Here is a 14,982-nt window from a genome sequence, read left to right as displayed (position 1 = left end):
TTCTACCAGTTTGATGTGTGTCGTTGATGTGTGAAGCGTCTGGCGGACTGACCATCATACAGTGACCTTCTCGTTTCAACACCACGTTCTCGTTCTCATTATACTAATAATTTTTTTTAGCCATCCAGGCAACAAGAACGAGGTCCTGCTCACCTTAGCGCGCAATCATTAGGATTCCAATCAAATGGTCCCTTGGCTTTTACAACAAACATCCTTGTTGATGCCCATGACGACTTTCTGAGAAGTATATTCGTCCCTTTCTCTATTTTTTTTTTTTTTTTTTTTTTTTTTTCTTTTCCTTATATGCTTTTATATCCATTTGCTAATGTTTTCCTATGTCAGTCAGCGATAACCAACTGGCATTACCTTCCTGTTCTGTTATCAACCACATTCCAAGATTGGATTGTCAATGCAACGGAAGTTGTATCTAAAATCTCCAGATTGGAGATTTTGCCTCATCGAACTGAATGAGCGAATTCGATTGATAGCTTTCTTTGTCTCGTTCCATCACCAGAACTTTCGATTTGGTGATGAAATTATATACATCCTGCCGTGTTAGGGGAGTTCCTTAACATTTTTCTGTCGCACATGCTAACGACCGATTCTTCCCATGTGATGTCTCCTGGTATAATGCTGTCACAGGCTCTCGATGCTAACAGTATGGCGATTGATAATGTATCGCAATAGACTCCAGCATTTCAGGACCAGTGTCAACTAACTGCAAATGGCGACTTCATGTGCGGAGATGCCTTCCATCTCACATGATGTTGTACTGCATCTGAAAATAAAAATGGAATCCTAGAATGTCGTACATTTATGGATAGCTGCTTGAGTTTATCCCATAATACGTGGGTTGTCAAAGAGTTTCAATGTGGAAGAGAAATGTTAAGTGTGGCGGGCGCGTATCCTTTCGGACTGTCAACATGGGATGGATGGAATCTGAATCGCTGGTTCGTTACATATATCAATGTTATCCAAACCAAAACTGCGAATGCCGATCTGATTTTGCCGTATCGGTACGTATATTTCAACATCTCTTGGCCTGCTTTTTTTTCGTTCTTACTCAGAATTACGGCTACTAACGATGGCTTACTGGGGTAGGTTGATGATATCTCTCGGCGAGCTCCTCGGTGTGATGTTCAATATTACTACGAATGGAAATCGTACACCAAATCGCCTCAAGGATCGATATGGTTGCAGTATGCGCACAATACTTTGCGGCATTCGCGGGGAGATCAGCACCTTGCCGAATAAAATGCAGATCGGCGAAATATCATGCCCTCCAAAATCGAATCTTCCACCTCTGGGAACGCAGGGCTCATTTCTGTCAATCACGTCATCCAAGAGGTTACAATATTCGCCAAAGGCAAAATAATTTCGACAATTAACTCCTCGGCAAGCTATCTGATAGTCAATGTCGTGAACCAAATCCCTGTGTTTACTTTATTCCGATTCGTCTCTCCTAGAAAGCAACGAAATGAAGAAGAAGCAAACCTTCCCTCCTGTGTCGCTTTTGCCGTTTCGGCTCTATTTCTCCCCTTTCACCTTTTGGGCCAGAAAACAATTTACAGAACAATTTCATTGGGTCGTTATATTGACGTCTTTAAACCCATCTCCAGGGTTTACTAGGCAGAGTTTCCGACACAGAAACGCTAAATCATGAAATGAGAAAGTGATCTACAGAAACTTGGAGCAGAGGCCTGTTGTTCTGGCTGACCAAATAGAGGGTGAGAGTCTATCCGTTGCGTCTAGGTCCTTAAAAAAGCCCTGGAGCCTAATCTAACCCTAACTTAACCCTAACCCCGCTCAGGATATCCGATTGACTGGCCCATCGACCGTTCCTACTTACCGAGAACCTCGCCTCCGCCACTGATTACACCGCTGGCGTAGACGATTACGTTGCAGGGTTGCCAGTTACGCAGGTGGAGAGACCATTAGGTCCTAAGGCAAGAAGGAACTTCCGTGCACCTACCGCTGATTCGTCGGATTGTAGGCTTACCTGTGTCCCTACCACTGTGCCCTTGCATGACTGGAACGGCCAGAGAATGCAAAATGGTGTTGACATCAAAAGCGAGGCTGTGAAGCGGTTGTTATTATCGACTCCCACCAACAATTCCATCAGGAAATATTACTATTGAGCTATTACTGATTCGCGTAACAGGAGCCGGGGGCCATGAGCAGATTGGTCCTGAGAATCTGTTTAGTTCGCGTTTTGTACTGTATATCATATTAGGCAATCTGCTGTCGACAATATTTCCCATCATCCACACTCTAACCACTTGAAGGTTCTGACGCTTGTTTATTTCACATGGGCGATTAATCGCCAATTAATTATCCGGATGCCATGCTAGCCCTTCTGATAAATGAACTCTTGTTAAACGGCACCTAACCTCGCGAGAAATGGCATATCGTTATTATCTATATTCGGTGGGAGAGAGGACTATTCACCCCCTCGCGGAACAGCGGTTGTGTTTAGTCTGTGATACAGTAGGAGAGTCCTCCTGCCTATATATATGTACGCTGCTAATCCTCTCATATGTGTCCGATAATAACAGCTGATCAAGAATCCCTCTTCTTCCTCATTGTAATCCGTGTCCACTCTATCAACACTGATGTTTTCACCTTCTGTTATCTTGCTGACGCAGAGGACGTAGTCATGGAGTTAAACGAGGAAAACGAAGAAAAGTCGGAAGATAAACGATATAATCACGGATTAGAGCCTGGAAGCTGTGTTCGCTGCTTGAAGTCGATTGGGAATGTTCCACTCTGCGTACGTGAAGTGGCATTCAAAAATTGCAGACGATGCCACAATAACAGATCGCACTGTGATCCCGTAAGTTTATCGAAATGATATCGAAGATTTGGTAACAGAATTAACAGTGGAATAGGTGCCTGCTCGGTTTAAATAACAAGCCATGGCATTGGAGGCCTTGTTTCTAGAAGGCCCAGGAAAATATGCAGAATTTCTGGCAATACACAGCGTGGTCCCGACACCAATACTCATTCAGATATCATTCAGAATGATTATTTGCCTGAACTCCCTGAGATGCTCGTCGCTGCCTCGGTTCACTAGAGCCATCTTAGTTCTCAGAAAATACTAAAATGCTCTGTTCAGTGATTCTTGCCTGATCCATTTGTTTCTGAGCCCGGACATACGAATGCTTTTTTTCACCAGCCTGGCCAAATCTTATTTCGGAGACACCATATGCTTCGAGGGTCATGTGGCGAGAACTTCGCGTTCCTGCCACGCTACATTGTTCTCTGTCGTTTCTTTGGCACAAATATTACAAGCAAGCATCTCATAACGCCCGGTTTCCCGATGTCCGCTGGAATAGTTGTTAAACAGAAACGCCTATGGATGTCTTCACACCTTTCAACCCGCTTAACACTATCTGAGCTGCTCTCATTAGCATCACTAGTGTTCGGCTCGGCTCGCACCGAAAGGGCGTCAAGGGGTTGGTCTTGTTTACCGGCGTTGGGAAAATACCTAGATTCGTTTGAAGATGGTTGCAATATCGTCTAACTCCCATAACATCTACTATCTAACCTAATCATGGTGGCAACTTCAGTTAACGGAAATAACACCGGCGGACCCTCCATGGGGTACTCTGGAACTACCAACGATTATGATTAAACCGGGAAACCATGAAGGCTGCTTTGACCCATGCGATACACGGTCCGATCAATAAATGCATAGCCCATGAGCATGACTTAGTCTGCCTGACACCATTAGCTTCTACCTCATTTCTGGATGAACTGGAGCGAAATACAATAATTGCATGTCCCGCGGCCATGTTCCGCCTTAGCCTTTTGTGTTCGACAAATGACAAGAGGTGTTAGTCACGCCAAAAGTATCGGACTGGTAAACGCATGAAATGGATGAATATCTTAAGCTGCGTTAATTCGTTGGTGCATCGATAAAAACCCCGTCATATTGACATTCCACAAAAAGAGATATATATGAGATTTACCATGTTCAACTATCAGTCTGACACTTGGGTCTAGCAACTGATGGGGCATGGCTGTTAGCCGGGTTCACCGCGATGGACACTATTTCGGCAAGTTCTGGGCGGCTTTGTTTCCTTGACGAACCTGGAGCTCGATTTTCTTTCCAGCCAGAATAGCCCCAAAGCAAATGGCTACTGTCTATCGTCTCTAGTAGTTTATCTTTGCTTATATTTCCCCATCAGACCCAATTTTCGTGGCATTCTACGGGATAAAATTCATGGCCTTATTAACTTTTTGTGGGGAAAAGTTGTTTTATAATATCAGAAAAGCAAAGCTGGCCGAGGCCCCTAAACAACATATGATTGAACTACTCGAAACCGCCACTGGTCTTATGGCAATGCCTGGCTCGAGGAACAGCCTGCACAGCGATATACAGCGAATGTTTTGAACACTTTTCTATCAGACATGACCGCCTAGAATGGTGAAATAGGAGTAATTTTACCTCGCCTTATCCCGCGAAAAATCGTATTTTAAAACGGCATTGTGGGTGAAAGGTTCTGCATGTTCCTGCAAGTTCCAAGCTGGCAAAACTTGAACATAACTAGGCTCATTAAGACATCGGTCGCATTCAGAGCTCAAATAAACAGGCACAAATGCCGATTCGGCTACCTCGCTCGTGACCATAATACCAACATCTGAAAAAGGGGGCATAGTCCAAAGCGAAAGCTTAGACCTTCTGATTCACTTTCAAAAATGTGGAAGTGCTACTGTTAGCATCCAACAGATCCAGCAAGATTTACTGTCTGCGAGAAGCGTCGATTTCAGAACCTGGAAAGGTGAAGAGCCTCATAGCGAAGGTCTTGAGAGCAACATATCATTGATTACACCACTATTCCATTTGAGTGAGCGTCTGGATGATTTCTGCCATCACATCCGGGATAATGAGTCTACGATGCGCATCTAGTCGGACGACAAAGTCACCCCAGTTTCTGATGACCTTATCATCGTTTTTACCACCGGGCTCCTGCACAGCGATCACAGAGATACGTCTGCTAAGAGATTGTAAATAATTTCTACTTGCGTTTAGTTGATGTGGATGTTAAATATGCTTTCTTGGTAACTGTTATTGAAAGCTTTGGAAATTTCTCCAGACGGTGTCGATAGCAAGTGATAATCAAGAAGGAACATAAGACAACAGACGGCCATCATCTCAGCCCACAACCAATTGGCTACGGCATTAGGTTGCGGTGCTATAACGATGTCTTCTCGCACGCTCCATGAGGCCTTTCCGGTCCTGGGTAGTGCCTATTTATGTTCCCTAAGCTGCCAGAAGAGCTTGTAATGATGGCAGATGGACAATTCCTCCCAGAGAGTATGTCCAAGGCTCTCGCAAGTGGCGTATATCGCCAAACTAAATCAGTTCCTCTCCATCTACTACACTGGAACCCACACCAGGGAAGTTCCGATACAAACGTTTGAGTGAGCGGATGACGGTTCCAAACCTACCCTCTTGAAGGTGTGACAAACCATTGTCATACCAACAGGTCCCAGTGCGATCCGATACGTATAGGCATCGATTTGATTGCAAAGAAGTGGCTAAAATAGGTAAGAAGATAGGTCCCGGAACGTTTTAAAGACAAGGCGGCTGCGCTAGAGGCGCCATATAACGAAGGCCCTAGTAATATATGGAATTGGAGGCTATGCATAAGCGATTCGTCAAGGAAATCAATGCATAATATCTTTTCGAACGGAATAAGACGACAGAGATATCCCAACCCTGTCCGGCGGCGTCGTGCCCGAGTCGTAGCAGGGAAACGTCCAGCTAAAGGTCGCTGCCTCGGTCCTACGCCTGTTGTGCCTTTTCCTGCCGCTACTGCTGCTGGTCTGTCTGCAGATCTTGTTTCAATCCTCGAGCGATCTGAAGCCGCCCAGCAGGGAACAATGAGAAATACACTGTCTACACAACAATGGTAATGCTTTTTAATAACACTAGATACTGATATGAGAGTAGAGACTATTTATGAGATCTGTTACTATCAGAAATCCAGGAATCTCATTTTCTTCAAGATCATATTTATGCATCTTATTCAGAAGATTGATGAGAGAAAGCATCACTTCCAGCATTCTGTTCTTGATGCTCTCCAAGTCACAGTGAAAACAACTTTGCTAAACCCAGTCGTGATAATTAGACAGCCGTATATTACAAACATCGGCGTGCCAGTGAACCGGTGCCATTCGACGCAGCAAGTCGAGGTGGTTTCCAAGTTCACTCCGACTTTTACCTCACAGGAATTTTTATGGATGTTAGTTTTCTGCGACGATGTCAGCTCAGGTTGTGTTCTCCGGAATTCAGGGATATGCTCTAGTTGGTCGACCTCTTTACTTAAAATATACAAATTTAAGATACTCAACAGAGGGGATCTACTTTTGATAGAGAGAGTTGCAGAGACAATGATCGGTCCCCTTTTGTTGAATGCATAAACAAATTACACGACGGGGCCAACTTATGGGCTGGAGGTCGATGGTCGTACACAGCAAACATGGCTACTCACCATCCACAAAGTCAGGGTGGTTTCAAGGTTGCCACGGCGCGATGTGCCACCGTAGCTCGGTGCGGTGCGCGACGTTGTATGCGCCGCAAAAGTGACCACAATTAGCGCTGTCATCACTTTTTGGCCAAGTCGAATGAAGAGTCGGGGCAAGATCGATATCACCATGGCCTGGAGCCTAGTTTTGCGGTATTCAAGGCCCAATCATCCATGGGAACACGAGTTATATATTTAAACCACACTTTTCCAGCCCTAGATCGATGCAACATTTATCTCATCTTTCACAGGGCGTCTTTTGGCTCTTGGTATCCAGTTGCATCCTCTGCAGGTGGGGCATTAAGCCTCTTGATAACCGAAGATGGAGAAGCTTTACTGGCGGCTTCGTCCTGGCTTAGTTAGTCGATATTAATTTGTCCGTGGCCAGTAGTATATTGAGGGCGACCTCCACATACAATCATTACTTGGCGTTGTGGACTTGCAAGAAGCTACAAATGATTTTTAATAACATTGGTTTCTACCAGCTGGTTGCAGATCTACACGGGAGGCATAATTTACTCGGCGCTATTTTCAGCCCTTTATTTACAAGTATTAGATGTCAAACATCTACAACCATGTGGCTGGACCAGAGGCTGTCAGACATAGCCATATCCGTGGAGGCTCCAGGGATATATTCCACAGCTATTGTCAACACATCGATTTGGATATATTAGTACGGCCTCTTTTCCAGAAAGCCTAAAACAGTGACGCTGGGCCTTCCTGACGACAGTTCCAGGATATTTTGATTACTGATGATATTGTTTTAAACACAATGACGATTAACAGCCCGCAGAGTCCTTGCCTCTCTGTGACACATTTTTGGATATCAGGGACCTAAATAAATATTCGTCTGAGAATCTTGTGCCTTGCAAAGCGCAAATATCTGTGGCTGAAAAGCACCAACGCTGCACGCACATACATACATTCCTGGTCTAAGTTTTTCTTCAAATCAGTTCTTAAAGTGATATACATGCTCTCTTGGGATGAGATGACAACAAAGTACAGCCAATGAATGCCCTTCAAAGCATCTCACCAATCCTATGTCGAGATTTTCTTTTGCAACTTTTATTCTACTTTTGCGAGGATTATTTTTTTCTTTTTCTGCCCTGCCTGCCACTGTCGAAGAGAACTTTGACAAATCCATCAATATCAGTATATTTTCAAATATTACTATCGTCTGCTATTGCTCCTGGAAACTGAGTGAGTACCGACGAGCCTTTTTGCCGCAAGATAAAACCATGGCATATCACCGCACACTTATTTGGAATGCGAAGGACGGTATACATTAAGTTCGGAAAGATTATCATGTTGTGGGGGACGTTCCGCTGCCAGCGCTTTCAGTTTACGAAAGGACTCTCTAAAACCAGGTGAGAGGGCCCCGAGACAAAGACCAAGGAAAATTAGGAAAAATACGAATGGACAAACACATTGAATATATATACACTAAACCTATTTATTAGAAAAATAGCAAGTATAGCGGAAGACCGGCAGACAAGAGTTGGGATCGAAGTGGAATCATATGGCGGAAAGCCTTTGACCACGCTCATGCCGAGTCGTTAACCTCGATCATAAGGGAGAGAAGGGTTTCATCATCAATGGAGCGTCAAAGCTATTGCTGCTTCGCATTGAACCATTTATTCCGCGTTGAAACGAGAGCTCAGTGGCCATCACCCAGCCCCCGCCCATTCTGCCAACTGGACGAGATCGAGTCTTGTACAGTACATTCCACCATACCTGTGTATTACGGAGAACCCCCATTTCTCTCCTCTGCTTCATTTTCGTCCTCTTGATAGATATTCAAGCAGAATTAATTACACTTCGAATGGCTCTGTGACACAGTCCCAAAGACATCTCATAAAAGGGAGCAGAGCTCCTAGGTCAAGCTCATGCTCGCTCTCACTAAGTATTCGAAGTAGCACAAGAAGACACCTGCATCCTCACCCAGACAACGAATGAGCCTCTGCTCTTCCACTGGCTAGAGTGCCGTTGCTACCAGTTACTCAATTTATAGTCGTTACGAGCCTGAGGGGGGTGGTTAAAAAGCCTGGTTCAGAAGAACGATGTCGAGTTATTCTGATATCTTGCCATATGCTAGCCATACATTTGCGCATGAGAGAAGGCTGACACTCCCTGTAAGTTATATTGGGTCTATATTAAACTTCCTTTAGCATAACTACTACTAGCTATCTGCCTGATTTCAACTCACTTCGAGAGTGAACGAATGGGGCCATATCCTGCTTTATCTCAGGTGAGAATTCATTGTGCCATTCGAGCGCTCGTCCCTTCAAGCATAAGAGAAGAACATGCAGGATCACCCTTTCTCCCTTTCTTGGGTGGCTATAACTCGGGGCAACTTGTGGATGCCACGACATCTACTTCTTCACGTCCACTGGTCGAAGGCCGCAAGGTTCTAGTCCTGGGATGACGGCGTTGCAATTTTGCAGCCTTGGGAAGTTGGGGTTGATCGCCCGCAGCGCGATCACCCACAACCATTTATCTATCCTCCAGCAAAACAAGCGTAGATGAGCAAAGACGCCCCAGCACTCCAACGGCACGCTGGCTGGATAGAACAAAATGCTATTACTGAATATTTCAAGGATGTCAACTGTCTTAATACAGTCATATCCAAATATCTCAACAATATTGGAATTTATTGTCGGCAACAACACCGTAACAGAGGTGAACGTTTACTACCTATTTGAACGAAAGACGGCAGACGGGGACCTCTCCAACGATGTTCGGTGACCTATGTTCTGTTTGTTAAAGACTCATGTATCTCATTTCAGTATCATAGAATAATGGAAAATACACCCTGCTTCTTCTTTTGTGAACGCTCCCTTCTCTTGTCTCTGTCTTTAAAGCAGCTCCCATCCACATTTCTGTTTCTGAGAACTGGTGACCAATAATGGCATGATTAGCCAGCTCCGCGTTGAATAGCCATCTTCAGCACCACCTCAGTGAATTTCACCTCCTCTAGAGTGTAATGGTGGCAGGGATAAAAACCATATTTTCGCTGGCTCTTCACTACAAACTAGTTCCAGTTGCCTGGATCCCATATTACTAGCTTGCACTTACAGTGGGTGATTTCGATATGGAAATGAGAAATTTTGGAAGAGAAACTATCAGACTCATGAGGGTATCTTAAAGAAGTTTAAGTGTTCGATTTGCTGCATAAGGTTCTGATTTTTTTTTTTTTTGGTTTCTGGATGTGGATTAATTAGTAAAATAGCAGTGTGAGTCAATAAACTTGTGATTGGGGATCCCACCAGCTATGGTTGTGGGCGATTTTCTCGTGGACGAGAATACCATATGTAAAAGCTCTTCGAGGCCTTCGAAGGACATTATAAAACGCCCCGATAACACGCCTATGCACAGCGCTTACATCGCTAACGTCGCTCAAGTCGTTGATAGAGAGTCCTAAGTTTGATAGTAAGCAACTTGAGAGAATCGAGCTGCTCAGTAAATGGTGCTTGAGCCATCCATCTCCTGGTAGGCAGATTGGAAACAAGCATTGTTTAATCATAACGAGCGTAGTTTTTGAAAGCATATAGTGGAAAATTGTAAAATCTCCAGAGCTCCTTGACGGAGATTTTGAAGTCGCGTATAAAAAAAGAGGTCAGAGAGTCTGTGCAGTGGTTTTGTTATCTGCAAAAGTTGAATCAGAATCCACTCTTCCTTGCCTAGTATAATGTACGAACCTCGCTGATGGCCTGATTAAAATCCTTAGCGGCAGCTGATACACGGTCACCGGTTAGCCATGAGGGACTGATCTGGGTGGGGAGGCAGGTTGGAATTTGTGGGTATAAGGCCCTTTTAACTGTTTAACACCTTGGAGATCGTACAAGGTCTGAACAGAAGAGGGGGAACCCGTTCATCCGATTGCCAGGTGATGTACAACACCCTCTGTATGTACGTGCTCTCTCTTGGATATTTTCGGAACCTCCTTTGTTTTCAGTTAAGAACCGCGAGAGGGTGAAAAGCCTCATTGATATTTTTAAAATATTGGAACCATGGCGGCGGAGTAATTAACATCGAATTCCAATTGTACAGCATGCGCTAACTAACCCAGAACCATGGCATTAGGAAAGTAGAAGAGAAGGCAGTCACAAGAAAGAAGATATGGCAATACGCTCCTAACAACGCCCGGCATCAAAACGGTTATAGCAAAAATAACGGTCAGGGAGCACTTTGAACACCTGAAACAGAGCACAAATGATTTCAAAAAGTATATATATATATATATACATATATGGTATGCGTATGGTTGTATGCGCAATGCGGAATGCAATATATGGAGGGAGGAGTACGAACATATCCAACATCAGTTGTAGACTGAAACAGGTAGAAGACTCATATTAAAATCTGCATATTTGGACAAAGTCACACGCGTTAGCCATTCAATACCACACAGCAAAAGGCCAACAGGTAAGACCTCTTCGACATCAAAGGCCCATCATCTGGGAAATAGGACTTGATTAAAACCATATGAACCATATGTGGGGGCTTTGAATCAACTTACCTGATCTCATAACTCCCTGCCCTGGTCATGTACCTAACCCATTTAACACTACTATAATTATTTTTTTCGAAAACTTTAAGGTACCTCACCAGCAGCCCGCTGCTCGTGAACATAAGCAGACTAAACTCAAGACTGAGCGGCGGCCGACTCCACGCCTTCTGCTGCGTCATGCTTGTCAGCATCGCTTCCGCTGTGAGCACGTACTCGCTCTGGCCTGAAAATCGCGCGATCTTCCAGACGATATTGTTTTGCTCCGGCTCATACTTCGCGCGTCCCTGACTGGTCCGTTCCGTGATCTTGGGCCGTGTTCAGAGGAGTGGGAATGCGAACGATGACGTTAGTCGCGAATAGCTTCGAGCCATAGTTGGCCTTTATGGCAATGCTGTATTCGACCTTTGTAGTGCCAATCTCACGCACGATCGGATGGATCTTGAATGGCAGATTGACGTTTTCAGTTGCCCGGTAGTGCATAAGTTCAAATTCTCCGTCAGGGGGAACGAAGGAAATAATGCGATCAGCGTCGAAACGCCCAAGCTTCACGCACTGGTGGAACTGACAGTCCTCCAGAGTAACACTGCCTGCTGCTGCCCGTGTGGCTCTCGTTCTTCCATCCGATCGTCCGGCGGCGTCATTGTTATCCAAGAGCAGCCTGTCATTCAAGCCAAATTTACACTCAGGCATACCCGAGAGATACGCTCGCATAACTATCTGGCCATTCACGTCGGCACGTAGGACTGTTCCGGTAGCCGACATGAGCAAGTTGACATCCTCAATAACATCGACAAATGCCTCGTTCTTCCTGTATTTGATGTCTGATCGCCGCCACGAGAGGGCACCCGTAGCTTGCATTGTAATTTTACTAGAATCTGAGGGCGAGTTTGCAATGGATGATTTGACGCCTTCCGTCGTGATGTACATTTTAAGAGTATCCGTTTCGGTGTTCTGAGGGTATCCAAAGTCAAGTATTTCTGTCGGTTGTTAATATCAAAATAGAAACAAATCAGCGAAGGCTCCGGCAAAAGTAATTGAGCAACAAAGGACCCTATACATATATTACTGACTCACCGTCTAACAGCTCATAAACAAGCACAAAATTATTCTTCACGGCCTCCTCATCGAACTTCCCAAAATATCCCCTGCCCAACAACACTAACCGATACAGAAACTCAAACACCAGCGCCGCATTCGCATTGCTCCTCGTCACCGCAACCAGGTATATATTCTCATGCTTAACATGGCTAAATGTCGTCGATCCCAGTGTTAGAATGGGTGAGCGAACCTGCGCGTTGGAAATGACCTGGATGCGGAATACGTCTGCCAGACGGGGCCGGCAGTCATTGCGAAAGGCGCGATAAATGAGGTTTTCGCCCTTCTGGTTGAAGATGAGCACGCCGGACAGCATGTTCGTAGATATGGAGGCGCCTGCGGACTTCTCACGAAAGGGGCATTGTTCGGTGGACGATTGATTGGCGAGTTTGCGGGTTGATGGTGGTTCATGGTCGACTGCTTGATGCGAAGGCAATGTTACGATATCGTAAAGTTTCGGTAACTAACGGCTGACGTCTGTATCTACGCTGTATGAAATTGAAAGGCTTGCAGAACCAAATATTACACTCATCGATGTATTTTCATTCAGTCAATATGAATTGAATAGATAAAACTCCGCCTTAGTAAATGATGAAAAGAATTGGCTGTTTGCCACTTAAAGCCGTGCGACCAACGTAGGCATCACTCAAATCCACTTCTATCCCTGATACAATAACCAACTGTATTACATTTCTTAAAAATCTACCCTGCTATCGTATTACGCTTCATGAACGCCTGTCATTTGGATGAGAGCGGCTATGCATTGTGAATATCATCAATAGCAAGAGCAAATCAGACTCAAAATGAGGTCTCGTATTGGGCCATTGCGGCCACTGTATAAAATGTGTTTGCCGGTATCCGAACAAAATTAAAAATAAAAATCATATCTACCAATGAAGAAGGAAAGAAAGGAGGGTAATAAAAAGGGAACTAGACACCCAATATGAAGAAATCGTGAAAGGACTCGCAGATAGAAAGTCAATGAGTAATACTAACATACCAAAACGAAGCCTAATCAACAATGGAAGGAAAGAAATCAGATCCCCAGATGAATATAGGTAGTTATCGTAATGCTCTAACGCCAGAAAAACAAATAAAAAATAAAAGACAGGGGGAGGTAGAGGTCAAGAATTAACGATATGGATATCATAAAAGTAGATCAAGTGTAAGAATAAAAAAGATGGAATGAGGGAGGGATAATAATGCCATTCCCATCAGCCTTCCGATGGTGGGAGGAAGTGGTTTTCGGCATTACGCCCTGCAGTGTTTGGTCTCATGTCAGTAGCAGATGCTGCATCGGTCTCGACAATGCCAACTTTTGGATCTGGAATCTGGATGTCGACAGACATATAACCCGTGCTCCGTAGACTCCAGATCTTCACGCCTTCTGTACTGCCGACAGTCTCATTCCAGTGCTCAAGCCACTGCTCGATGGACTTCAGATGGCTCTTGATGCCGGTCACACCGAGGTCATCCCAGACCCAGCCCGTTACTAGCCCAATAGCACCATCAAGCCAGTTGCGTACACTATAAGGGTCAAACGCAGATATAAGTTCCTTGTTTATCTTTGCGATAACCGTTCGGAACTCAAGCTCAGGAAGAATGGGGTCAAGAATTTCAGGATACAAATTCGAAAAAGTAGGCGCTAGATCACCCTTGACCATCCAATCACGTCGTATGCGGATGATACGGGTGTTCTGATATTCGTCGGATGTGACAGGGACATGTGGATTCATATGTGGGAAACAAGGATGCGAGGGACCCCACGCTAGCTCCTCCGCGACATCACCATCCGCACCACCACCACCGCCTGAAGAGTGGTTTCCGTTGGTAGAGGGAATGGAAGCAAATGCCTGAGACCGTAAGGAATGCTGTGACGGTACTTCTCGAGGGCGATCCGGATAGGCACCAGCAACATGGTTGGGATTTAACCCATTGGTCCGCAATAGAGCAGGATCTGGTCTGTGAATATTGTCTGCATCTCCTCGTATCGCTCCTGGACTTTGCCCGGGATCGTTGCCCATGTTATTTTTGTCCCACACACCGCTTCGTCGTTGACCTGGAGGAAGCCCGACACTTGCGCGTCCACTCTCTGTATCCGCGGCACTGCGCTCAACCAGCAAGCTCGTTGGACTGGGTTGCTGGCGACTGCGACGCTGTTCCGGGATGGTCAGCAGGGGATAAGCGTCCCGTTGCGATTCGATATAAGGAGAAGTGTCGGAGATTGGAGAAGGTCGTGGAGCGGTGACGACAGTTGTACGAGGAACGTAGTTGATGGGATTCCAGAGCCTAGACGATGGGGGTTTGCGAATGCTAGTACGGATAGATGAGAAAAGAGAACGTCCTTGGGAGTTGCGGCGTTGGTGGGGGGTATTTGCTGTTCGTTGGAGGGGGGGTTGGTAAGTGGGTGCTGGGGGTTGAAGTGAGGATGCGGCAGAGGAATTATTTGTGAAGATCGGAACCAGCGGGATATCCGTGTACGGCCCTTCTTCAATCGGCCGCGATGATAGATTGGCTGGGCGTTGTATGGCGTAGGACGCCGTGGTTGTTGCGGACAAGAGGAGAGAATGGCCCAAGGGGTTTGTGATGCAAGGAGAGGTTGATGTTGTCGGGGGAAAAACTGGAGGAGGCCGCGGGCGGTGATTGGCGAGAACAGGAGCCGAGGAAAGGGCTTAGGGGCAGGCTTAGTGACAAGCAGCAGCATGCCTGCACAACGAAAAGAAGAGGAGGAAAAAAAAACAAGAACAAGAACCGCTGATGGAACAATGAGGGGAAATAATATCAATCGACAGTAAATCGATTGAGTGTAGGGCAGGAGGCAGAATAAAAAGTAACGGTACATCC

General features: G+C 45.4%; 2 protein-coding genes across 2 annotated transcripts; both read right to left on the bottom strand.

Moving 5' to 3' along the window:
* Nucleotides 1-9,771: 9,771 nt before the first annotated feature.
* Nucleotides 9,772-12,454, bottom strand: HCAG_02979 (AP-2 complex subunit mu; the record flags this gene model as incomplete). The annotated part of the gene is made up of 7 exons (XM_001542758.1): nt 9,772-9,950; nt 10,228-10,266; nt 10,599-10,666; nt 11,053-11,213; nt 11,317-12,020; nt 12,118-12,280; nt 12,332-12,454. 7 exons carry the CDS (start codon nt 12,452-12,454, stop codon nt 9,772-9,774), a joined length of 1,437 nt encoding a protein of 478 aa, XP_001542808.1.
* Nucleotides 12,455-13,352: 898 nt separating this feature from the next.
* HCAG_02978 (predicted protein) lies at nt 13,353-14,842 on the bottom strand (the record flags this gene model as incomplete). Its single annotated transcript, XM_001542757.1, has 2 exons — nt 13,353-14,427; nt 14,601-14,842. The coding sequence occupies 2 exons, from the start codon at nt 14,840-14,842 to the stop codon at nt 13,353-13,355; spliced, it is 1,317 nt and encodes a 438-aa protein (XP_001542807.1).
* Nucleotides 14,843-14,982: the final 140 nt, after the last annotated feature.

The sequence above is a fragment of the Histoplasma capsulatum genome, genomic scaffold (assembly GCF_000149585.1).
Source record: "Histoplasma capsulatum NAm1 scaffold_2 genomic scaffold, whole genome shotgun sequence".
NCBI lineage: Eukaryota > Fungi > Ascomycota > Eurotiomycetes > Onygenales > Ajellomycetaceae > Histoplasma > Histoplasma mississippiense.
This window is presented reverse-complemented; position numbering and strand designations above follow the sequence as displayed.